General features: G+C 42.8%; 1 protein-coding gene across 5 annotated transcripts in view; it reads right to left on the reverse strand.

The window, feature by feature from the left end:
• The window catches only part of sec16a (SEC16 homolog A, endoplasmic reticulum export factor), an 83,179-nt gene that overhangs the window by 43,475 nt on the left and 13,980 nt on the right, over positions 1 to 25,724 (reverse strand). For 4 of the 5 annotated variants that reach the window (XM_072240427.1, XM_072240428.1, XM_072240426.1 and 1 more), the window contains exons 3-6: positions 15,378 to 18,833; positions 11,363 to 11,499; positions 9,689 to 9,786; positions 581 to 719 (exon numbers count right to left, since the gene is read on the reverse strand). In XM_072240427.1, coding sequence (XP_072096528.1) covers positions 581 to 719; positions 9,689 to 9,786; positions 11,363 to 11,499; positions 15,378 to 18,767 — 3,764 coding nt within the window. In that variant the 5' untranslated portion in view covers positions 18,768 to 18,833. The remainder of the gene's footprint in view (positions 1 to 580; positions 720 to 9,688; positions 9,787 to 11,362; positions 11,500 to 15,377; positions 18,834 to 25,724) is intronic. The other variant, XM_072240430.1, reaches the window with a different exon arrangement.

A 25,724-nucleotide genomic window follows, 5' to 3' on the forward strand; every position in this document is an offset into this window, starting at 1 on the left:
ATTCCTCAATGACATTTCAAATATAGCCAAAAACAAAACTAGACAAGATAACCCCACCAGCATGTCCTTTCACTTCGTTAGATAATCTCTGACCCTTTGTTGGTATTAAGTTTTTAAATTGCAAACTGTCAAGTGTTTTTTTTTGGCAGGAGGATAAAAGGGAGAATAAAGATACAGATTTCCCTGATCCTATCTGTGGAAATGCTTTATTGCAAAACTCAAATTTCAACATTATACCCTTTATTCTGTAATCTGTCCTCAAGTAGTAGTCTATTAACTTTATTAATTCCTTAAACCATACTAAACATCTCTGTTGGATAATCTCTTGGTCCTCCACACACAAAGAACACACCTGATCTAAACACTGAACCTTTTCAGTCCAAATATCATGCTAGCGAATCTGTGCAGCAGCCTTCCTAGTTCAATGATCTGCCATGACTAACAAAGTTTCCTGGAGGCTCATTCACTCTCACACTCTCATTCCATACACTCAAAGTTGTATTAATATCTCAAGGAACCATGGCTCCACTAAGGTACCTAAAAAAGGGAGAACAGAGCAATCGTGGGAAATCTCATTCACCTGTCTCCATAAGGCTCCCGATAATAAGGATCCCGTGCTTGGTAAGGTCCATAGTACCAGTACGGACGGTCGTAATCTCTATAGTCTCTATATCGAGAATCGTAGGCACCCAGGTCATACCTCTCCCAAGGAGCTAGGTCTAACAACAAACAAAAATTAATTAAGCATACTTCAAGGTACGTTCCGAAGAAAAGTGCAAAGGAGAATGTGGGAATTGTGTCAGCATCCTAGGATGCTTTACAAACACCAGATCACTTTCTGTAGTGTAGTTACTATAAGGCTGCCAATCTATGTAGTGCAATCTTTTACAAGAAGCAAAGTAATAAGACTACAAGACATAGGAGCAGTGGCAAGATAATTTTTTAGTTTGAATTTGGTTGTGAGATACAAAAAAGTGTTCACCGCTCCCCCCCGGAAGTTTTCATGCTTTATTGTTTTACAACATTGAATCACGATGGATTTAATTTGTTTTTTGGACACTGATCAACAGAACACTCTTATGTCAAAGTAAAAACAGATGTCTACAAATTGGTCTAAATTTATTTCAATTAAACACAAAATAATTGATTGCATAATTACTCACCTTCAAGTTAGTATTTAGTAGATGTACCTTTGGCAGCAATTACAGCCTGTGTGGATAGGTCTCTAATAGCTTTGCACATCTGGACACTGCAATTTTTCCCCATTCCTCGATGGGCTTAATGGCTGACTTCTGCTCCTTTGTCTTATGGTCTCTTTACAAAACTGCTCAAGCTCTGTGAGATTGCATGGGGATCGTGAGTGAACAGCCTTTTTCAAGTTCTGCCACAAATTCTCAATTGGATTGAGGTCTGGACTCTGACTTGGCCACTGCAGGACATTAACTTTGTTGTTTTTAAGCCATTCCTGTGTAGCTTTGGCTTTATGCTTGGGGTCCTTGTCTTACTGGAAAACAAACCTTCTCCTAAGTCGCAATTCTCTTGCAGACTGCATTAGGTTTTCCTCCATGATTTTCCTGTATTTTGCTGCATTTATTTTACCCTCTGCCTTCACAAGCTTTCCAGGGCCTGTGGAAGTGAAGTATCCCCCACAGCATGATGCAGCCACCACCATGCTTCAGGTAGGGATGGTTTGTTTTTGATCATGTGTGGTGTTTGGCTTACACCAAACATAGCATTTAGCCTGATGGCCAGAAAGCTCAATTTTGGTTTCATCAGACCACAGAACCTTCTTCATCTGACTTCAGAGTCTCTCATATGCTTTCTGGAAAACTCTAGCCAAGATTTTATGTGTTTTTTCCCCCCAACAGTAAAGCTGCAACTGGTGAAGCAGCCAGGCAATAGTGGTTGTATGCAAAGTCACTCCTATCTCAGCCACTGAAGCTTGTAACTCTTCCAGAATTGTCATTGGTCTCTTGGTGGCCCCCCTCACTAGTCCATTTCTTGCACAGTTACTTAGTTTTTGAGGATGGCCTGCTCTAGCTGTGCCAAAATTTTCCATTTCTTGATGATTAATTTATCTGTACTCCAAGGGATATTTAGTGACTTGGAGATTGTCTTGTATCCATCTCCTGACTTGTGCTTTTCAGTAACTTTTTTTGCGGAGTTGCTTTGAATGTTCTTTTGTTCTTCATGGTGTAGTTTTTGCCAGGATACTGACTCACCAGCAGTTGGACCTTCCAGATACAGGTGTATTTTTATACAATCAATTGTAACATCTTGACTGCACATAGGTGATCTCTATTTAACTAATTACGTGACTTCTAAAACCTCCACCAGTGATGATCTGGTGTGTGATATTACTTATGCAATCAATTATTTTGTGTTTTATATTTGTAATTAACTTAGATCACTTTGTGGAAATCTGTATTCACTTTGACACGGAAGAGTCTTTTTCTATTGATCAGTGTCAAAAAAAAGCCAAACTGAATCCTTCGGTAGGACCGGAGAAAAATCCACCGTGATTCAATGTTGTAAAACAATAAAACGTGAAAACTTCCAGAGGGGGTGATTACCTTTTATGGGCACTGTAAATAATATCAGGCAAGCAGCATCACAAGAAAGTAGCTAGTGTTCTCTAAAATTAACAAGCAGCACAGTAGTCACTAGCTGCAGGACAATTAGGAACATGTGTCAAAACCATGTTGGATTAGAATACAGAATTATTTTTTCTTGTATTTATCTTGTAGTTTAACTTTCTCATGCTCGCTTGTATTTTTAGTTAATCACCTAGATCTATATAACTGTTTACTGAATTTTCCAGTAACTATGGCGCAGTTGCTTCTATATTTTTCCTTGACACTTTTTAGTTTTCTATAGCAGGGGTAAAAAAAAAAGCAAGCGAAGGTATTTGGGACTTTATGTGCACTACAGTTCCCTTGGAGACATTGGATCAGGTAGCGGGAGAGAGACTTCAAAAGAAGCAAGTGGGGGCAGCCGGGACATTCTGCACACTGCAGTTTTTGTGGAGGCGATGGACTGTGCATAATGAGGGACTTGGCAAAGGCCAATAAAAAGAGGTTAAGTTTAAGCAGAGTGACCATTGTGGGAGTGGCCGGTGTTAGAGTGGTAAGTTCAGGCTTTGGCCCACAGAGGCTTCGGCGAGGAGAGGTGAAGTTTCTAGGTAGATTTTTTAAATTTAAATTTTCTTTCTTTCTTATTGCATAGTTAGAGCGGTGGGTATGCCAAGCAGGACAGTGGAATACACCTCTTGTGGATTGTGGGAAGGTAGGGAGACCTCCAGTGTACCTGGCTACACTTACAAGAATGTATCTAGCTATAGCTTCTTTCAGACCCTGTTAAGGAATTAGAGCTGGAGCTGAATGAACTGTGCATAATTCAGGATGCTGATGGGTTGATTGACAGCTGATACAGGGAGGTAGTTACACCCAAGGTGCAGGATACAGGTGACTATCAGGAGGGTGAAAGGGGATTAACAGCCAACGCAGAGTGCCCATGTTGTGGCCATTCACCTCAAGAACAGGTAGACTGCTTTGCATACTGCCTAGGGAAGGTGGGGGGATGGCCAAGCAGAGGAAAGCCACAGCAGTTAGGTTTCTGGCACTGAGTCTCGCTCTGTGACTCAGAAAAGGAGAAAAAGAGATGAGCTGTAGTGATAGGGGATTTATTATCTAGGGTACAGACAGGAGGCTCTGTGGACAAGGAGATTCCTGAATGGTATGTTGCCTTTTATGTGCTAAGGTCAGGAATATCTCAGATCCACAACATTCTTAAGTGGGAGGATAAGCAGACAGAGGTTGTGGTCAACGTCAGTACCAATGACATGGGTAGGAAGGGTGATGTGGTCCTGCAAAATGAGTTCAGGGAGTTAAGTGCTAAGTTAAAAGACAGAGCCTCCAGGGTTGTGATCAGAGAATTGTTACCCGTGCCACATACAAGCAATGCCAGGATAGGAAGATCATACAGTTTCACATGTAACTAAGGAGATGGTGTTGGAGGAAGGGAGTCTGATTTTTCGACTATTGGGCTTTGTTCCAGGGAAGGTGGGGTGTGTACAGAAGGGACTGTCTACACATGAATTGGAGGAGGACTAGTATCCATGCAGAAAGTGGGATGGGAACCAGAGTGCCAGAGCAGATAGTGGAGCGGTTGTGGGGAATGAAGTTAAGCCTACTCCTACATACAAAAGTCAGGAATCAAAAGATTGAGCATGGTGAGACTAATGTTCAGAGTTGTGTATACTTCAATGTAAGAAATGTTGTAGGAAAGGCGGATGAGCTCAGGGCATGGATCAGCAGGTGAAATTATGACATTTTAGCCATTACTGAGACTTGGTTGCAGGAGGGGCAGGATTGGCAGCTGAATATTCCAGTGTTCCATTGTTTTAGAGAAGATAGACCGGGAGGGATTAAAGAGGCATTACGACCCAGGAAAAATGTCACAGCAGTGCTTAGATAGGACAGATAGGAAAGCTCATCTACTGAGCATAAAAAGGATGACCACGTTAATGGGATTATACTATTGACCACCCAACAATCTGCAGGATTTAGAGGAGCAAATTTGTAGGGAGATTTATAGACTGTTGCAAGAAACATAGGGTTGTGATAATAGATTACTTTAACTTTCTACACATTGGCTGTGTCTCCTATACTGTAAAAGGCTGAATAGAATAGTTTGTCAGATGTATTTAGGAAAATTTCCTTGATCAATACATAGCAATGCCAACTGAAGAGAATACAATATTAGAAATCCTGTTGGGGATTGAGACAAGGCAGGTGACAAAAGTTTGTGTAGGGAAACACAATTTCAAGATACTTATGGATAAGCATAGGTCTGGTTCTTAGAATGAGATTCTAAATTGGAGAAAGGATCTGGCAAGTGTGGAATTGAGTCAGGGCATTTTCTGGCAAAGGTGTACGTGGCAAGTGAGGGGCCTTCAAAAGTGAACTTTTGAAAGTATAGTTTTGTATGTTCCTGTCAGAATGCAAAGAAAGGATAACAGCTTTAGGGAACCTTGGTTTTTGAGAGATATTGAGGCCCTGCTTAAGAAAATAGGAGGTGCGTAGCAGGAACAGGCAGATAGGAGCAAATGAGCTACTTGAGTATAAAAAATGCAACGGAACACTCAAGGAAATTAGGAGGGCTAAAAGAAGGCATGAGATTGTTCTCGCAGAAGGAGAATCCCAAGGACTTCTACAGATATATTAAGAGCAAAAGGATAGCAAGGGACAAAATTGGTTCTAGGAAGATCAAAGTAGTAATCTACGCATGGAGCTGAAAGGGATGGGGAGATCTAAATGGATTTTCTTTGCACCTGTATTTACTCAGGAGGCTGATACAGAGTTTATAGAAATTAGGCAAAGCAGCAGTGAGGTCATGGACTATGTATAAATAACAGAGGTGGTGTTTGCTGTTTTGAAGCAAATTAGGGTGGATAATTCCCCAGGGCCTGATAAAGTGTTCCCTTGTACCCTATGGGAGGCCAGGGTCCTAGCAGAGATATTCAAAATGTCCGTACTATGGGTGAGGTGCCAAAAAATTGGAGGAGAGCTAAGTTGTTCTGTTGCTTAAGAAATGCTATAAGAATCACCAGGAAATTATCATTAGTAGGTAAATTATTGGAAGGTATTCTAAGCCAGGGGTCCCCAACCTTTTTTGAATTGCAGACCGGTTTAATATTGACAATATTCTTGCGGACCGGCCGACTGGGGGGGGGGGGGGGCGCGCGGGTAGGGTTGCCAATGGACAAGATAGCAGTCAAATGCCAAATGCGTTGTTTACCCAGAAAGACTACAATGGCCATGAAGCCTTGCGCGGGCACCAATGCGCATGCGCGTCGTGACCTGCCGATTCTCGCCCCACCTGCCCGCCCAGCAAATCCTTTTTGGTGATTCTGTTCGTGGGGGTGGGTGTTAATCACTGGAATATAGGCGATAAGTGGGTAATACACTCAATTTTGTTTCTAAAAGGGTTTATCTAACGAATTTAATATTAAACACACAGCGCATATTTTCCTCACATGAATACAGTGATAAGTCAATTATCAGGGGAGGACAGGGGAGCTTGAAGTGTTGAACGAACTTCCAGTAGAAGTGGTAGAAGCAGGATCGATATTATCATTTAAAGGAAAATTGGATAGGTATATGGACAGGAAAGGAATGGAAGGTTATGGGCTGTGTGCAGGTCAGTGGGACTAGGTGGGCCTAGCGTTCGGCACGGACTAGAAGGGCCGAGATGGCCTGTTTCCGTGCTGTAATTGTTATAGGGTCACTTATAGTCAATAGCATCATAACATTTTAAGTAACATTTGGATATTAAACACACAGCACATATTTCCCCCGTATGAACATATAAAATCATTGCAACACACCAATATCGCTGAATCAGTGGGAGCCCTGGGCTTGTTTCCCTGCAGCAACACGGTCCTATTGAGGGGTGATGGGAGACAGCGATACTCGAAGGGGGTTCCTTATGTCCAGTCTATTCCGCAGTTCAGTTTTCGTTGCATTCATTGCAGAAAACTCCGCTTCGTAGAAAAACGTTGGAAATGGAAGCAACGTTTTCAGTGCTTTCGTGGCTATCTCAGGATATTTAGCCTTGACTTTGATCCAGAATGCCGACAGAGATGTTACGTCAAACATAATTTTCAGCCTGTCATCATTTGCAAGCTCGAGGAGTTGATCTCCTTCCCACCCTGACAGGGATGACGCGCGGGTCATGACCTCGCATGCGTAATGGCTGATCAGTGACCGGGACAGGGAATGAGGAAAGGTGCGGCTGACTCATATCGCCAAATCATATCGTTTCCTCATGGCCCGGTAGCACATGCTCTGTGGCCCGGTACTGGTCCGCGGCCCGGTGGTTGGGGACCGCTGTTCTAAGCGACCGAATATATAAGGATTTGGATAGACAGGGACTGATTGGGGAAAGTCAACACGGCTTTATGCATGGAAGAAAAAAGGACAAGTGAGATAAATCTTCGAGTTTTGGGGAAGTTATAAGGAAAGTTGATGAAGAGAAGGCAGTGGATGTTGTCTACATGGTATTTAGCAAGGCCCTTGACAAGGTCATGCATCGGAAGTTGGTTAAGTCACTTGGCATTCATGATGATGTGAACTGGGTTGGACATTTGCTTCGCACGAGAAGCCACAGAGTGGTAGTAGATGATTGCCTCTCTGACTAGAGGCCTATGACTAATAGTGTGCTGCAGGGTGCATTATTTGTCATCTGTATCAAAGATCTGGATGATAATGTGGTAAACTGGATCAGCAGATGACACCAAGATTGAGGGTGTATTTGACAGACCATCAAAGCTTGCAGCGGAATCTGGAACAGCTGGAAAATTGGGCTGAAAAATGTCAGATGGAATTTAATGCAGACAAATGTGAGGTGTTCCACTTTCGGGGGACAAACCAGGGTGAGCAGTCAGGCACTGAGGAATACAGTAGAACAGAGGGATCTGGGAATACAGGTTCATAATTCCTTGAAAGGGGTTTCACAGGTAGATAGGAATGTAAAGAAAGCTTCTGACACTTTGGCCTTCATAGATCAGTATTGAGTGCAGGAGTCTGTATGTTAGGTTGAAGTTGTATAAAACATCGATGAGACCTAATATGGAGTATTGTGTGTAGTTTTGGTCACCTACCTAGAGCAAAGATAACAATAAGATTGAAAGAGCCTAGAGAAAATTTACAAGGCTGTTACCAGAACTTGAGGACCTGAATTATAAGGAAAGGTTGAGGTTGAACAGGTTAAGACTTTATTCCCTAGAACATAGGAGATTGAGGGATGATTTGATAGAGGTATAGATATGGTAAACACAAGGAGCCTTTTTTCTGTTGAGGGTTGGGAGAGATTAGAATTGGAGGTCATGGGTTAAGGGTGAAAGGCGAACTGTTTAAGGGGAACATGGGGGGGGTGGGACTTCTTTGCTCAGCGGGTGTTGAGGGTGTGGAACAAGCCAGGTGGTGCATGTGAGCTTGATTTTAACATTTAAGAGAAATCTGGATAGGTACATGGATGGGAGGGATATGGAGGACTATGGGACAAGGCAGAGTAATAGTTTGGTATGGAGTAGATGGGCCAAAGGGCCAATTTCTGCGCTGTAGTGTTCTATGACACTGGGTATCATGCCACTTGAATACGTAAATTAATTGTTATCATCGGAATTTGGTTATCTTTATCTGAGTGTGAGGGAACCACGGCTTCTTTTCCTTGTTCATTCTTTTTTCTTATAACACTAAATAAAATGGCTGTTAAGTTTTTTATGCCACATTCTTGACTTCTGAGGAACCTCTGGATCGCAAAAACACCAGAAACCAACAGTGCCTTGGGCAACCCTACAAAGGAGGGCCTTCGGTTTCACTCAATAAGGCAATAAAATTGTTTGTGGACTTAAGAAGAGTAGTATTTGATTTGGTGTTATTAGATCAGATGAAATACTTTAAGCTGATGAGATAAATATAGGCATAGAACCAATTCTTCACACAACTTAGAATGTTGCAGCATAAAACTACAATTCAAGACTTACACAAAATGCCACATGCAGTGGCTAATCATCTTCCTGGTGCAGTCCCCATTAATTATCAACTGATTTTGATTACAAAATTCCCTTCTGGTATGGGGTAAAATTGACAAAGTCAACATTTAATAACGCAAAGTCAGCATTTATTGTTACTGCTAAGCAAATGCTTTAGGAGGCAAGAGTCAACCACAGCGCCTAATAACCCAGAACCACAGAGAAGGCAAATTCCCTTCAGTGACAGAAATAAAGCTGTTGAATTTTTAATGACAACTCCACAGGTTGTTGGTCACTTTTATAGGTCCCCTATGACTGGTTTTGTTTTTGAAAGAACAAAATATCACACTAACCAACAGGAATTGAATCCATATCCTTGGTGGGGGGGGGGGGGGGCAAATGATGGTCCAGAAATGTAACAAATGCACCATAACTAATAATTGATAAACAATGCATGCGCAACAAGAGCCTCCATCAGAACGGGAAGGAAATCCTCTTACTTCCTAGTTATATGGTGACATCCTTTCCTGAACTAGAATGTCTAACAGACAGGTCTGGACAGTGTATAGAATTACTCAGCATACACAGCAAAGCAGCAGGCCATTTGGCCCAACTGTGACCCTTGGCACCTAGCCTCCTGCCTTCTTGACATCACAATCTACCTTACTGTGACCTTGGCTGCCTGAAATGCACTCTCTCTGTAACTGTGGCACTTTATTCTGCATTTTGTGATTGTTTTCCCCTGTACTACATCAACACATTATTCTAATGAAATGATTATTATGGATGGAAGGCAAAACCAAGTTCCTCAATATACCTTGTACATGTTTATCAATCTAGATGGTACTGATGATGTTCCTCAAAGGCAGTATGAAGTCAGCTGTTACATTTCTGACCCTGTGACTTAGCAGACGCCAAGTAATTCAAAACACTAGACCTCCCTCAGGGACAGGATGTGGCTGATGATAATATTCCCAAAGGCAGAACAACAGCTGATGCTCAATTTCTAAATCTAGACAAATCGCATTTCATGCGCAGACAATTCCTGTTTAAAAAACTTTAAAAGGTGTTTCACTCGCTGCCATTTTACTTCACCGACCATCCAATGAACAACACAAGACGTCTTACAAAGTAGGAGAGTCCTTTTCTTACCTCTGTACTGATACTGGCCACTATAATAGTCTGCATAGTAACCAGGGTAGCTTTCTCGGCCACCTCTGCCACCATAGGGGTCTTCAGTGTATCCTTGCCTGAGGAGATCAGCAAACAGGGGTAATTATATTGAGATTAATTTATTGCCTGGAAAGAACTGCATCTGTCAGAGTGCTGAAACACCTCACTCACTGCCACAACATCACACAGATTAACAAATGGTGAACTGTGCAGGGGGTTAAGAGAATGTGAATCTTATTGCATAAACATAAATTGGAAGAAAATTAAAAATAAAGTTAGAAAGTAGTTTTGTGAAAACAAAATTATCAAAAGGTCTGACCCAATAGTGAAATTAAAGGTACCCAAGAAAATAAGCACTATAGGTGGAATAGGTAAATATTGGGAAGGTGGTAACAAGAAATAGCCAGTCATTCTGAGAAATGGCCTTCAGCCTGAAATCGTTCCCATTTCTCTTCTCACAAATGTAGTCTGTCTGTAATATTTCCAACTTTTTATTTATGAAGATTTCTGGCATCTACAGTTTTGATTTTCAAGGATCAATATTCAGAGTTTACCTCCGGGTGCTCTGGTTTCCTCCCACATTCCAAAGACATACCGTTTAGTAGATAAATTGGTCATTGTAAATTGTCCTGTGATCAGACTAAGGTTAAACAGGTAGATTGCTGGGCAGTGCAGCTCATTGAGCTGGAAGTGCCTGCTCTGCACTGTATCTCTAAATAAATATGATCCCGCTTATGTTCAAACAAAATGCTCAGGACACTTGGGTGATGAAGCCATGGCAGTTCTACTGCAGCCGAGCAAATCAACTGCAAGCAGAATAGGATTACTGAAACATTCATTTCCATCTTTAACAAATCCTTTCAGACTTATGTAGACAGACTTGAAGTCATAGCCAAATATCAACAAGCAAGAGAGAAAGATGAGCCCTCCATGTCTCCTGATCATGTCCAAGCCATTCATTCAGTGGCTAGAGATGGAGGTTCGAAGCCCAAAGTGTGATTAAGTACACACTCTGAACCATCCCAACAGTATGCAGTATTGCAATGAAGGGCAACAGAGTTGCACTTCCAGCTCTGGGTCCAGTGAATTACTCATATGACTTGTATTAACATTGATGGGGATTCTGAATCTCAAAATTTAAAGTTTGAAAAGGGAAGCTCCAGGAAGGAAAGCCATGATACAATTAGAATCAGAGGCAACTGCATGCAGGGCTAGCGTGTAATGCACTTTTTAATACATTCAGAAAACATAACCATTGAAGAGGCAAGCAATTGCTTCCCAAAACTTAATTAACCTCAAGATGGGTGTTCAGTTGCCTCCCTGAACCATTGCAGTTTAAGTTGGAGGTACTGTCACCAAGCAGTCAGAGAGGGAACACTAGTAGCTGGACAGAGCAATGATGATTGAATGTGTTCAGAGACTCTAACAGTGGGCTCAGTTACTATGGCCAACATAGATCAATTAACTGTTTGATAATTAAGATTCATTACTGTCAGGAGAGAACAGCTCTAGTTCATGGGGAGGGGCAAAACAAAGAAGCTAATTAAAAACTGAAAAGAATTTTTGACTTCTAATTGATGCATCCACTGAAAAGCTATCACAAGAAACTCCAAGAAGTGGGCATAATAAACATTTATGAAACAATTAACATACCTAGAGGATGGTCTGTCAGAAGACTGACTTGCTCTGGAGCTGGGTCGACTCGTCCTCTCCCTCTCTTGATCCTTGTAACCTACACTATTGGCATCATATCTGGCATACCGGACATTGTAACGCCGGTATGGGTCATCCTGAAGAAACAAGCATGTTAACACCTGGGTCCTGACTACCAAAGGAAGTGCAAGAAAACTACTTTCAAATAGTTGTGTCACCCAGCAAAAACCAATACCAACAAAACAGCTAATCGAGGCATCTCCCTGCTCTAGTGTTAACATCTAACTTACTAACCTATGTCCTCCTTTGTTAAGTGCCAATTTTTAAAAAAACTACCATATGCATCCCTGACATGTAAATGCCTTCTTTTTACCTAATCAACTTGAAAATTTAGGAACTCCTCATCCATTACCTATCTTCTCTCCCATCCTGAAGACCGTAACTTCTGGTGAAAGGGGCATACAATATGGTCAGATATGGCTGTTGGAAGTGTTACCGGCCCATAACCAAAAACAGAAGCAGGAATCCAGCCAAATTATTCATTCTTTCACGTCAACAGGCCAATTCGAGGTGCTTGACCATTGAAACTGAGACAAACTGATTCTGAACACACTAGGGATTGAACATGGGACTGTCCTTGGTGCATGCAGTTTAGATACACAATGATTTCATTAATATATTAAAACCATAAGACATAGCAGCAGAATCAAGCCATTCAGCCCATTGTGTCTGCTCTCCATTCTATCACGGCTGATTTATTTTCCCTCTCAACCCCATTCTTCTGCCTTCTCCCTGTAACCTTTGACGCCCTTACTAATCAAGAACCTATCAAACTCCACTTTAAATATACCCAATGACTTAGCCTTCACAGTCACGTGTGTCAATGATTTCCACAGCTTCACCATCCTCTGGGTAAAGCAATTCCTCCTCACTTCTGTTCTAAGGGGGCATCTTTCTAGTTTGAGGCTGTACCTTTCGGTCCTCTCCCATGTCCATTCGATCTAGGCCTTTCGATAATCGTGGGTTTCAATTATATTCGCCCCCATCCCCCCCCCATTCTTCTAAGCTTCAGGAAGTACAGGCCCAGAGCCAACAAGCAATCCTCATTTGTCAACCCTTTCAAGGATCATTCTTGTAAAACACTTCTAAACCCTCTCCAACGTCAGCTTATCATTTCTTAGATATGGGGCCCAGAACTGCTCTCAATAACCTAAATGTAGTCCAAACAATACCTTGCAAAGCCTCAGCATTACACTCGTGCTATTCTAGTCCTCTTGAAATGAATACTAACACCGCATCTGCCTTCCTTATAACCAACAAGGTTAACCTTTAAAAAAATTCTGCACTAGGACTCCCAAGTCCTTTTGCACCTCGATTTCTGAAGACACTCTCTGTTTAGAAAATACTCTACGTATTTATTCCTTTTACCAAAGTCCACGACCACTCACTTCCCTACACTGTATTCAACCTGCCACTTCTTTACCTATTTTACTAATCTGTCCAAGTCCTTCTGAAGACTCCCTGCTTCTGGCCCCTCCACTTATCTTTGAATCATCTGCAAACTTGGCCACAAAGTCTTCAATTCTATCACTGACATAGAATGTGACCGAACACCAACCCTGCAGAATACAGCTAATCACTGGCACCAACGAGAAAAGGCTCCCTTTAGTCCTAACACTTCTGTCAGTCAGCCAGCCAATGTTCTGTTCATGCTAGTACCTTTGTCATGCCTTTTATCTTGTTTAGCAGCCTGATATATGGCACCTTGTCAAAGGCCTTCTGAAATCTAAGTTAACATCCACTGACTCGCCTTTGTCTATCCTGCCTTCATCTTGGAGATCCTCAGAATCTAATGCATCTCAACTAACAAAAAGATACACAGACATTGCTCAAATACACAAAAGTGAAAACCATCCTATTGGAATTACTGAATAACCAGATTAAGAGGATCAAATATCTTATTCTTGAAGTCAGCCGCATGTGTTAAGATTTCACAGTGAGAGATTAATGATTTAGTGAAACTGCGGAAAAAAAAGGAAGCCAGAGTAAACCAGCCTTTGGGCTCGGAGATTGCAAAATGTTTTCTGGGCAGCAGAAACATTCTTGGAGGACAGCATTGAGGGTTTGAAAAATAATGGGAGTTACTACCTACGGTCATATTGATTATTCAGAATTGATACATAATTAAAGAGCTACTAATGACCTAGTGAAGGAAACTGCTGCTGCTGTTCAGTATTAAGGCTAGAGTTCCTTACAAAACCAACAGGTAATGACCATTGACATACAATATATGTGCTGATTAGACTGGATTATATAGAGGGTTAGGTTTTCTGCACTCCTTTAGCCCAAACTGATTAACGTTGAGTGTAAATTGAACAATTTTAACAAATTGAATCACCACCTTAGTCATAACTTACAATGGGTGTCTTGCTGTTCCCACTCACACCCTCCACCAAAAACATAGTAGTTGCCATCTGGATGTCAACAATCTTACCTCAAGAGTGTCCCTCTGTAACCTCTGTTAGAATGCTTATTCAAAGAAATTTTCTCCATTGAAATAAATCCAAAGCCAAACCACTTTCTCAAGCCACAAAACTGTCATCCTCGTTCTAATATCTGAAACTCAGCTGGACTCTTCTCAACCTTGTCATATTTGATCCCAAGATGAACTTCAGACCACATTAGCACAAAGTACTCTTATTTCTACTTCTGTCAATTCTTCCTCACCACAGCTCCTGTTATTGCAATCCTTGCTCAAATGAATTACTCCAGAGTCCATGCCAACTTACTTCATTCTACCTATAAAGGCCACTCAAAGTCATATTAGCCCTTTATTCAACCTTACATTGGCTCCTAGCAAAGCATCAACTCAATTTTTGAATTTCTTATTTGTATTTCCAAATGCTCCATAGATCTATCCCTCCACAGGACCTGTACATCTCCAATTCTGGTTTTCATCATCTTGACAACACTTCCCTAGCAATATTATCTCTTTTATCACCAATGTACTGAGTTTCAAGAACCCCACGGAAGTGTGAAATATTTCCATCAGTTGTGCTTTTTGAGCCAGCATCAACACTTCCAGTAATCAAACCCTCGAAGAGTCTTAACCACACAGATTTGAGACTGAGGTATATTCCCACTTCCAAAGAAATGACAATCAGGGATTTCAGTTAAGTCCCCTTGACATTATCACATTTGTCTCCAGCTTTGTCACTAGACCAAAACTGCAGGACTTACAAGTCAAATAAAGGCGGTAGGTCGAGCTCAAGTTCAATCCCATTCTCAGTCAGGACCACACAGAATAGGATCCCTGCAGAACAAGGTGCAGCAGAAACCCCATATGATGATCCACTCCAAGCCTCTCAACTAGTCCAAAGACAAGCCAACTCATTACAACATCTACAGATCACTAAAATGCAAGGCTGGCAGGTGTCTTTACAAATTCATCGATTAACGAAACAAATCTTGTTCAGCAATTGAATCATGCCCACTGACTTACAATGTTTAAAAAGTAGCCCATTACACAATCTAAAATGTCACCTTTTTCTTTAAATCCTTCTAGTTCTTGCTCCTCCCTCTAATCTCTAGCCCACCCTATATGTCTCAGAGTCCAACCCTACATATTTTTCTGATTTGACTTTGATCTACTACCACCAGTCCCACCTTCTCTGCTCAGGCCAGAAGCTCTGCAACTGCTTCCTTGAATCTTGCAATGCTCAAGAAAAAAAATGATGCCACAAAAAGTTTTACTTGCACCAGTCTTAATACTCCTTCATAAGCGCAGATATCAAATTCAATGATCACCAGTGCATCTATGAAGAAGAATCTTACTGCATGTGCTGGTTGGGGCCGGAGAGACTGGAGGAGGTGTCAGGGAAGCAAAGGGTGCAGGAAATTAAAATAAATAAATAAATCACAAACATTCCCCCCCCTGACCTCCCTTGATTATGATCACTTTACAGCTGCAGAATAAAATGAAAACTGTGATGAAAAAAGGCAAAGGTTCAGTTACCTGATAGTATGGATGGTTGCCTCTGGAAGCCATTGGTTGATAAGACATCTGCTGACCAATTCTGGGATCCAGAGTTGGGTAGGATGGGTAAGGCACTGCAAATGCCTGTTGAGGATCTGTGCTGTAATCCTGATATGCATACGGATAGGAATAACCATAGCCTACGTGCGGCAGGACAGGGGGGTAAGGATGCTGCAGCGGTACCTCTGGATGGGAGGGCAGCTGGGGGGCTCCTGTTGTTGTTACAGGAGCTTGAGTCACTGACTGGTGCTGTGCCGCTGGCTGGGCAGAGCCTGACCCTGGGTACCCATAGCCCGCAGGTGGGTAATGACCACTCTGCAGGCTAGAATCATGAGCGGTGGAGGGGCTTGGAGGAGGGGCTGCCTGCTGTCCTGTCATGGTGGCCATCGGCTGTTGCTGCTGCTGTTGGACATCTTTGGTGACCTGCAGATAGAAACCTGGTTTGTCATTAATGCAGAGTCCTGAGGCATAGGTCTGGCAAGGAGGAGGGTGCTGCGTGGCATCATTAGGTGGCAAGGAAGCAGGCTGATTAGCATTGGCGATGGACTGATTAGGCGGAGAGCGACGCAAAGTGAAATCAAGCAGCTCACAGTTGGCAGATGACTCAGGTTGATGAAAAACTTGATTTCTTGCATCATCCTTACTGACGTCACTGCGTGGCTGAAGAGCAGAAGTTGGGGCAATTATAGATACACCAGGTATTCGGTTAGCGGAGGGGCTTGAAGGGGTGGCAGTGTCCCTTGGTGGTCCTCCAGTAGCAAACCTCGTGTCGAGGTGACCATCTGAAGCCAGATTTAGGGGAGACTGGGCAGAGGGTGATCCAAGCGCAGCATTAAGGCCAGAATTTGGTGGTGCAGGGCTTGCAAAGGAGACACTTTGGCCATCGCCTCGATCCCGGAGAGGACGGTCAGGGCTGGACAGTGGAGTGGAGGAACTGGCTTGAAGAGGCCGAGCAAGGAGGACGGGTGGGTTTGGTGCAGCCAGAGATGGCATCAGAAGTGTGGCATAGCTGGAACTTGCCTGGCCTTTTGGGTCTCCATCTTCAAGTGCCTGGGGAGGATTCTCCATGTTTCCTACGAGCAGAGGGAAGCTCAGTTCCTTGCTGCCATCTTCTGGGGGCTGGACAACCTCAGCGCATGGCTCCTTGGCTGCAGCAGGCACAGCAGGAGCAGCTGGTGCCAGCACAATACCGGCGCTGAAGTTTGGCAGCTCATTTTGTGCCCAGAGGGTGGCAGCTGGGCTCTCAGACTTTGCGCGAGCACCATGTACTCTCAGAGATCCTCTCTTCTCGGGTGTCTCTGACAGGGCTCGCAGTGCATTCTCAGGGGCCACCGGCCCCGGATAAAGATTCGAGCAAGTCTGCGGGATGCTGATGTTTTCCATGTTGTCAGGTGGTTCTTCCAGGTTGCCAGGGGAGGTATCTGACACTATGGCTCCTTGCCGCTGACCCACGGTGCTGACTGCATTCTGGTTCAACTCCATCACCATATTTGCTTGATCCACTTCAGCCGCTTTGACCGCCAACTGTCCGTGTGACCTCACTGGCTCAAACGAGCTGTTCGCGCTGGCTTGGAAGGTGGCCATTGGCTTTGGAGGTGTGGGGTTGGTGGGCTGTGGCAACTGGCTATAATACATAGTCCGCCCTGCACTGTCCGTCTCCCGAGCAAGTGGAGAAGTATCTATCTGTTCAAAGAAGGAGGAGGAGGTGCCATCAGTAGGTGGCTTCCCACTCTCTTGCTGGATGAAAGTGTTTGGTGGAGGTTGGCATCGACGCAGACTGGAGCCACTGCTGTGACTGGCACTGCTGTGGTTTGAAGAGATGCTGTCTGATCGCAGAGGGTGGGGTGCCATGTCTGGGGTCTCCTGATTCACTGGTGGTGGTCCTCCCACAGGCCTGATATTTTTGGTGACGTGCTGCCCCTGGTTTACTACACTAGGGATGGGCTGGAAGCCCAGAGGGACCCTCTTGGGCTCATTTGGCAGGACTTCCTGGTTCTGTACAAATTCAGAATTCTCATCATTGTCCACTGCCAGCGCTTCGCTAACCCGTTGTGGCATTGTAGGATCTGCGACCCCACCAGGGTCCCCAGACCCCTGGCTGTAAACACCGTACTGGCTAGCTGGTTGTGGAAGGAAGCCCTGGGGTTCAACACTAGATGCCCGGCCTACTGTCTGTTGCCCTGCAGATGGCTGAGGTGGAGACTGCCTGCTGAGGAACAGCCCACCACTTGACTGAAAGTTGTCTCCGGTCGCGACACCAGCTCCATGCTGCTGGTCGCTTGCTAGGGTCTCTTTATTCTCCACCTCACCCCCTTTAAAAAACATAGAAACTGTGCCTGGGTCAGAGTCTGGGGGATAGCTCAACTGAGAGGGAGGACCATTGGGTCTGACCGCCTGCTGTAGACATGGTTCTCGCAGGAAGCCGGGTGCCCAGTTCTCCGGGTGGGTAAAGCCAGGGCCTGAGAAATTTTGCTGGTGCTGGGGTGGGAAGTGGAAGGGAGCTGGGCGACCACTGTCTTGGCGCTCTGCTCCGGCGAGCTGCGCAAAGGAATCCGGTGATGAGTGCTGCTGCTGGGAGAAGCTGCCCGGCACCTGGTTTTGGTGAGATGGAAAAGGTGAGAGCTGGGCCTGAGGAGAGATGTAACTACCAAGACCCTGGGTCTGGGGGTCACTGGGCTGAAAGTAGTTTTGGACAGAGGGAGGTCGACTGCCATGGTTCACCACCCACTGAGAAGAGGAGCTTGGCTGCAGCTGTGGTTGGAAAGCAGGTGCACCAGGAGGAAAGGGGAGCGGCTCTTGCCCATGGGTGTTCCGTGTCTGGGAAGGGGTTGAGCCATGGTGAGGTCCCAACTCTCCACCCTCCGGCCCCAGTCCTGTATGAAAGTACGAGGGCTCGTTGGGTAGGCCCTGCCCGGCATCAGCACCAGCAGGAGGGGACGCGGGGGAGAACTGGCCATCACCAAAGCGTGACGTTGGGGCGAGGGGTGCTGGTGCGCCACATGGTTCAGAGCGCTCACCCGGCGCGGTGGGCGAGCCAGGAAACATCCCCTGCGCGCTGTGCAAAGAGTCTGTGGACCACCGAGGTGGGACATGATTCCCATCTTGCTGGGTAGGCAAAGGTGGAGGGAGCAGGTTTCCATTATTGGTGCTGTGGGGTGCTACTGAATCCCCAGTGTGAGGAGGCCTACTCAGTCCAAATGGGTCGGTGACCGGAGGCAGTGGGGCTCCTGAAAGTGGTGTGTTGGAACGCCTGAAGGGGGTGTTGCGGCGGAAGGCATTAGAGGTGGCCCCTGTTGGTGGAGCTCCTGCAGCACTGGCAACACCTGGTGATGATCGGGAGGGTGGTGGCTGCATCGCCAAGCTGTGCATCAAGGCTGGCACTCCTCAGATCTCGATATCCAGAAGGGTGGTGCAGCTGTCAGCTGTTCACAATGCCTTGGTAGAGAGAACAGAACAGTCAGTTTTATAGGTTCAATCATCCCAAACAGACACATCAAAGCATTTCAGCTGAAAGCTGGAACCCACCAGACAAGTTTCAAATTAAGCATTAAGTTCAAATCAAATACATTGAAGGGAAATAACTTTTTCCACTATCTCAAGAGTTTCAGAAGGCTTTTCAGTCAATAAAGTATTTTTGAATTGTAAAGTAAAATATCCAACAGCCAGTTTGGACACGGCAAGATCCAAACAACTAATGTGACAATGGGGTGGGAACAGAGGTAAAGCACCTGTTTATTCCACCATGTGAACGTTGTCTGAACTTCACATACAGTGGTATGCAAAAGTTTGGGCACCCCTGGTCAAAATTTCTGTTACTGTGAATAGTTAAATGAGTAGAAGATGAACTGATCTCCAAAAATCATAAAGTTAAAGATGAAACATTGTTTTCAACATTTTAAGCAAGATTAGTGTATTATTTTTGTTTTGTACAATTTTAGAGTGAAAGAAAGGAAAGGAGCATCATGCAAAAGTTGGGGCACCCCAAGAGATTTGAGCTCTCAGATAACCTTTACCAAGGTCTCAGACCTTAATTAGCTTGTTAGGGCTACGGCTTGTTCACAACCATCATTAGGAAAGGCCTGGTGATGCAAATTTCAAAGCTTTATAAATACCCTGACTCTTCAAACTTTGTCCCAGCAATCAGCAGCCATGGGCCCCTCTAAGCAGCCGCCTAGCACTCTGAAAATTAAAATAAATAATGCCCACAAAGCAGAAGGATATAAGAAGATAGCAAAGTGTTTTCAGGTAGCCGTTTCCTCAGTTCGTAATGTAATTAAGAAATGGCAGTTAACAGGAACGGTGGAGGTCAAGTCTTCTTGGGAAGACCAAGAAAACTTTCCCAGAGAATTGCTTGTAGAATTACTAGAAAGGCAAATCAAAACCCTCGTTTGACTGCAAAAGACCTTCAGGAAGATTTAGCAGACTCTGGAGTGGTGGTGCACTGTTCTACTGTGCAGTGACACCTGCACAAATATTACTTTCATGGAAGAGTCATTAGAAGAAAACCTTTCCTATGTCCTCACCACAAAATTCAGCATCAGAGGTTTGCAAAGGAACATCTAAACAAGCCTGATGCATTTTGGAAACAAGTCCTGTGGACTGATGAAGTTAAATTAAAACTTTTTGGCCGCAATGTGCAAAGGTATGTTTGGAGAAAAAAGGGTGCAGAATTTCATGAAAGGAACACCTCTCCAACTGTTAAGCACGGGGGTGGATCGATCATGCTTTGGGCTTGTATTGCAGCCAGTGGCACGGGGAACATTTCACTGGTAGAGGGAAGAAAGAATTCAATTAAATACCAGCAAATTCTGGAAGCAAACATCACACCGTCTGTAAAAAAGGCAAAGATGACAAGAGGATGGCTTCTACAACAGGATAATGATCCTAAACACACCTCAAAATCCACAATGGACTACCTCAAGAGAAACAAGCTGAAGGTTTTGCCATGGCCCTCACAGTCCCCCGACCTAAACGTCATCAAAAATCTGTGGATAGACCTCAAAAGAGCAGTGCATGCAAGACGGCCCAAGAATCTCACAGAACTAAAGCCTTCTGCAAGGAAGAATAGGTGAAAATGCCCCAAACAGGAATTGAAAGACTCTTAGCTGGCTACAGAAAGCGTTTACAAGCTGTGATACTTGCCAAAGAGGGTGTTACTAAGTACTGACCATGCAGGGTGCCCAAACTTTTGCTTCGGGCCCTTTTCCTTTTCTGTTATTTTGAAACTGTAAAAGATGGAAATAACGCAAACAACAGGAATTCTGCAGATGCTGGAAATTCAAGCAACACACATCAAAGTTGCTGGTGAACGCAGCAGGCCAGGCAGCATCTCTAGGAAGAGGTGCAGTCGACGTTTCAGGCCGAGACCCTTCGTCAGGACTAACTGAAGGAAGAGTGAGTAAGAGATTTGAAAGTTGGAGGGTGAGGGGGAGATCCAAAATGATAGGAGAAGACAGGAGGGGGAGGGATGGAGCCAAGAGCTGGACAGGTGATTGGCAAAAGGGATACCAGAGGATCATGGGACAGGAGGTCCAGGAAGAAAGACCGGCGGGGGCGGGGGGGGGGGGGAGAGAACCCAGAGGATGGGCAAGGGGTATATTCAGAGGAACAGAGGGAGAAAAAGGAGAGTGAGAGAAAGACTGTGTGGATCCGAGGAACAACACCTTATATTCCGTCTGGGTAGCCTCCAACCTGATGGCATGAACATCGACTTCTCTAACTTCCGCTAATGCCCCACCTCCCCCCTCGTACCCCATCTGTTACTTATTTTTATACACACATTCTTTCTCTCACTCTCCTTTTTCTCCCTCTGTCCCTCTGAATATACCCCTTGCCCATCCTCTGGGCCCCCCGCCCCCCTTGTCCTTCTTCCCGGACCTCCTGTCCCATGATCCTCTCATATCCCTTTTGCCAATCACCTGTCCAGCTCTTGGCTCCATCCCTCCCCCTCCTGTCTTCTCCTATCATTTTGGATCTCCCCCTTCCCCTCCAACTTTCAAATCTCTTACTCACTCTTCCTTGAGTTAGTCCTGACGAAGGGTCTCGGCCTGAAACGTCGACTGCACCTCTTCCTAGAGATGCTGCCTGGCCAAGATGGAAATACAGAAGTTTTCTTGCTTAAAATATTAAAGAGATGTGTCATCTTTAACTTTACGCCTTTTGGAAATCAGTTCATCTTTTACTCGCTTAGCTATTCACAGTAACAGAAATTCTGACCAGGGGTGCCCAAACATTTGCATGCCACTGTATGCATACTTGCCAAACCTCTTGGTACCTTTGGTTAGCAAATCAATTTAAGTCAATTAATGTTATTAATATTGCCGGCAGGTGGTGGTATGGCATCAGCACCAAACTCCGAGGCAAGTGGTCCTGGGTTTGAATCCTGCCAGCTCCTTGCCCGCTTTCTTTCCATCCAAGCTAGGTTGAGAGTCGAGCTAGCTACTTGGCCTCATAACAGACAAAATGCTAAAGAAACAGTGGAGACTCCGCCTACTGCCCAATGGAGTAACACACATTTTCTGTGGCTGCGATTAATTCTTCCTTTTTCCCCAGTCTAAACTTTGAATTTTTAACTTCTATTTGTCGGATCTTAGAGGGGAATAGTTGTTATTATGTCTCCAAGAAGTGGAAAGCAGCTTCCTGAATCCAGCAACAGAAAGGGAAAAACTTAGAAAGAAAATCAGAGGATATACCTGTTTGGGCTGAGCATTTATAACATTCACTGACGATTCTCGACAGAATAGACAAAAACACGGTAAAACTTGATGCTACCTCTTCTGAGATGAAGTCGTTACGAGAGAGTTTTCAATTTGTGCAGGAAAATATTATTTCCTTGAATTCTGAACTTAAAGAGACTAAGCGTCAGATAGCGGATATTTCAGCCCGCTTGGAAAAGTCTCAACATAAGATTATCGATTTGGAAGCAAGATCTTGTCTGAATAATATTTGAATTGTTGGACTGGGAAGGAAGGATCTGAGAGTGGGGATTTATTGGACTATTTTGCTAACTTGTTTTAATCTCTGTTTCCGGATATTTTACCTCAACCTCCCGATATTGAAAGAGCGCATAGAATTTTCACTTCGAAATCTCAGGATCTGAATAATCCAAGGTCAGTTTTGGTCTGCTTTCTTCATTTCAAAGTTAAAGACCAAATCATGAAATATGCAAGGAAACACAGAGTTTTTAAATTCAAGGGTTTCGAGATTCGTTTTTATGAAGATTATCCAAGGGAAGTTATGGACCTGTGGTCTAAATTTGCTCCAACCATGAAGATAGCCTATGATAAGACATTATTCCCATCACTTCGCTATCCAGCCCGATTAAAATTATTTCCCAAAGATTCAACTCCACGTGTTTTTCTGGACCCCAAATCGGCATTGGACTATGTTAACTCTATTTCGGTTGCAGCCAAGGTTTGAATGGTTTTAGGTCTGCTGAATAATTGTTATTTCGGAAGGAAGACAAGCTTTGAAGATTTCTGATTTGCTTAAGATGTCCCTTGATCGATGGAAGATGTGAACTTTTTGATGCAACTGATGAATGACTTTTCCAAAATCTGTTGGTTTACTGAGCGAATTAAGACAGCGGACAGATTGTTAATCGGTTTGATTATTTGTTTCTATCCTCCTTTTTTTTCATCAATTATGTGATAGTTTTCATAGTTCATAAGGACTTTTTCTTATACTTACATAGTTGGGGGTGCCTAGTAGACAGATACTTAGTGTTTTTTTTTTAAAAACAGTTTTTCATCGGGCATGTAAGTTAAGTGAAAATGGTGCTGATTTTTCTTTGTTAGAGATTACATAGGCATTCTTCTCTTTGTTTAATTTTATTGTTTTGGTGTTTTTGGAGATTGCTTCTGCATTCCCCAGCTTATTTTTAAGGATTAAGTATAAACATTTTTTTTCCTCCGCAGGGCCCTCCTATTTTAGGGCCGTGGGTTTTTTTTTGTAACTGGGGGGAGGAATTAAGGAAAGCTTTTAAAATCATTATAAAATGGGCAGCTCGCAGAGTCTGATCTTTTTTTTTTACTTCTACGGGGACGCATTTTGGTTTTTTCCTGCCGAATTTCGGGTCTTTTTGGGTGGTGGGAGGACTGGGGTTAGTTTTGTGTTATAAGATTAATTGTAGGATTAATTTTAGTTATTGTATTTCCTTATTGTATTTTTTTCCCCATTATGGAGTTCCGGACCATGCGTGTTTTGTATACTTCTCACTGCCATTTTTGATTAGCCTGCGCTGGTGTGCGTGTATTTATGTGTTAGATAAAACAATTTTTTTTTCTATGGTAGCTAAACAGATAAATGTTGTAAGTTGGAACGTACGTGGTTGGAATCATCCTACTAAGCCAAATAAGACTTTTAAAATCATTAATCGATTCTAACCCGATATAATTTTTGCTCAAGAAACACATATCAAAACGGGCGATCAAAATAGATTTTTTTAAATGTGGAAGGGCCTTCAATTTCACACTACTTGACAAAATAAAACAAAGGCAGTATCTATTTTTATTAAATCTAATATTTTATTTATCCAAGAAGACATCGTGTCAGATATTAATGGTAGACTTTTAATTGTTAAAGAAACAATTTGTAATAGAAAAATTGTCCTGGTTAATCTATATGGACCTAATGTAGATGATCCTTTTTTTAAAAAATGTATTTGCTTTATTGCCAGATTTAAATGAATACATGTTGTTAATGGGTGGTGATTTCAACTGTTGTTTAAATCCTTTGATTGATAAGAGTTCAACCAATCAATGGCTTTGAGTTGTTCTGCATCACTTATTAATTCTTTTTTAATTGATTATAGCCTGGTTGAGGTTTGGAGACATCTGCATCCTAATGATAGAGATTATTCTTTTTTTCCCCCACATGTTCACAAAAAAATTCGAGAACTGATTATTTTATAGCTGATCTCCGATTTTTGTCCAAAGTCCAGAAATGTGAATATGATGCTATCGTTCCCTCGGAACATGCGCCTTTAAGCTTAGCTTTTGAATTGAATGATGTAGTTACTGCAAATTTGCCTTGGCATTTTCCAGAAAATTTATTACAAAGTTCGGACTTTGTCAAATTTATTAAGACTCAGATAAAAGATTTTTTCTTTTTAATAATACAGCAGATGTATTGAAATTGGTTATATGGGATACATTTAAAGCATATTTGCGCGGTCAGATAATCTCCTATTTAGCTAAGCTTAAAAAACAGACAAAAACAAAGTTAGATAAGATTTCAAAATAAATTAAAGACTTGGATAATATTTATGCAATCTCTCCTAACACTGATTTATTCAAACAAAGGGTTGAACTCCAATCACAATATAATTTGTTATTAACTTATCCTATTGAAAGAAATTTGCTTAAGTTGGAAAGTCAATTTTATGTGTTTGGAGATAAAAATAATAAGCTATTAGCATCTCAATTAAAAGCAGCTAGAGCTAAAAGACAAATTTTAAAAATTCATAAGGGAGATGGTAGTTTAGCATGTAATTATGAAGACATTAATAAAATTTTTCACGACTTTTACATTGAACTTTATAAATGTCAGTTTCCAGTTGATCCTACTAAAATGAATGCCTTTTTACAAAAGATTGATTTTCCTCAAATTTCTGTTGAAGATCAACAAACTCTTGATGCTCCTATCACTGGAAACGAAATTCAGAAAGCTATTTTTTCAATGCAATCTGGTAAAGCTCCTGGACCGGATGGTTATTCCATAGGATTTTACAAAAAATTCGAAAAATTGCTTTCTCCATATATGTTGGAAATGCTTAAAGGTTCTATTTTAATAGGAGAGTTACCTCCTACATTTTATGAAGCTTCTATTTCTTTAATTCTTAAGAAAGATAAAGACCCTACTGACTGTGCTTCATATAGACCTATTTCATTATTAAATGGGGATGCTAAAATTCTTTCAAAAATAATGGCAAATCAGCTGGAGAATATTCTAGCTAAAATTATCTCTCAGGACCAAACAGGTTTTGTAAAGGGCCGTTATTCCTTCTCTAATGTTCAGAAACTGTTAAATGTTATATACTCATCCTTTTCTAAGACTCCGCAATGTGTTGTCTCTCTTGCTGCTGAAAAGGCATTTGACAGAGTTGAATGGAAATAATTATTTAACATTTTAGAGAAATTCGACTTTGATATTAATTTTAATAAGTGGATCAGAATGATATATAAAAGCCCTATTGCTACTGTTATTACCAATAATTGCAGATCTCCCTTTTTTCGGCTTTTGTGGGGTACGAGACAAGGATGTCCTTTAAGTCCCTTGTTATTTAATTTGGTGCTGGAACCCTTGGCTATTGTACTTCGTGAAGCC

This window comes from Mobula birostris, chromosome 22 (genome assembly GCF_030028105.1).
Source record: "Mobula birostris isolate sMobBir1 chromosome 22, sMobBir1.hap1, whole genome shotgun sequence".
Lineage (NCBI taxonomy): Eukaryota > Metazoa > Chordata > Chondrichthyes > Myliobatiformes > Myliobatidae > Mobula > Mobula birostris.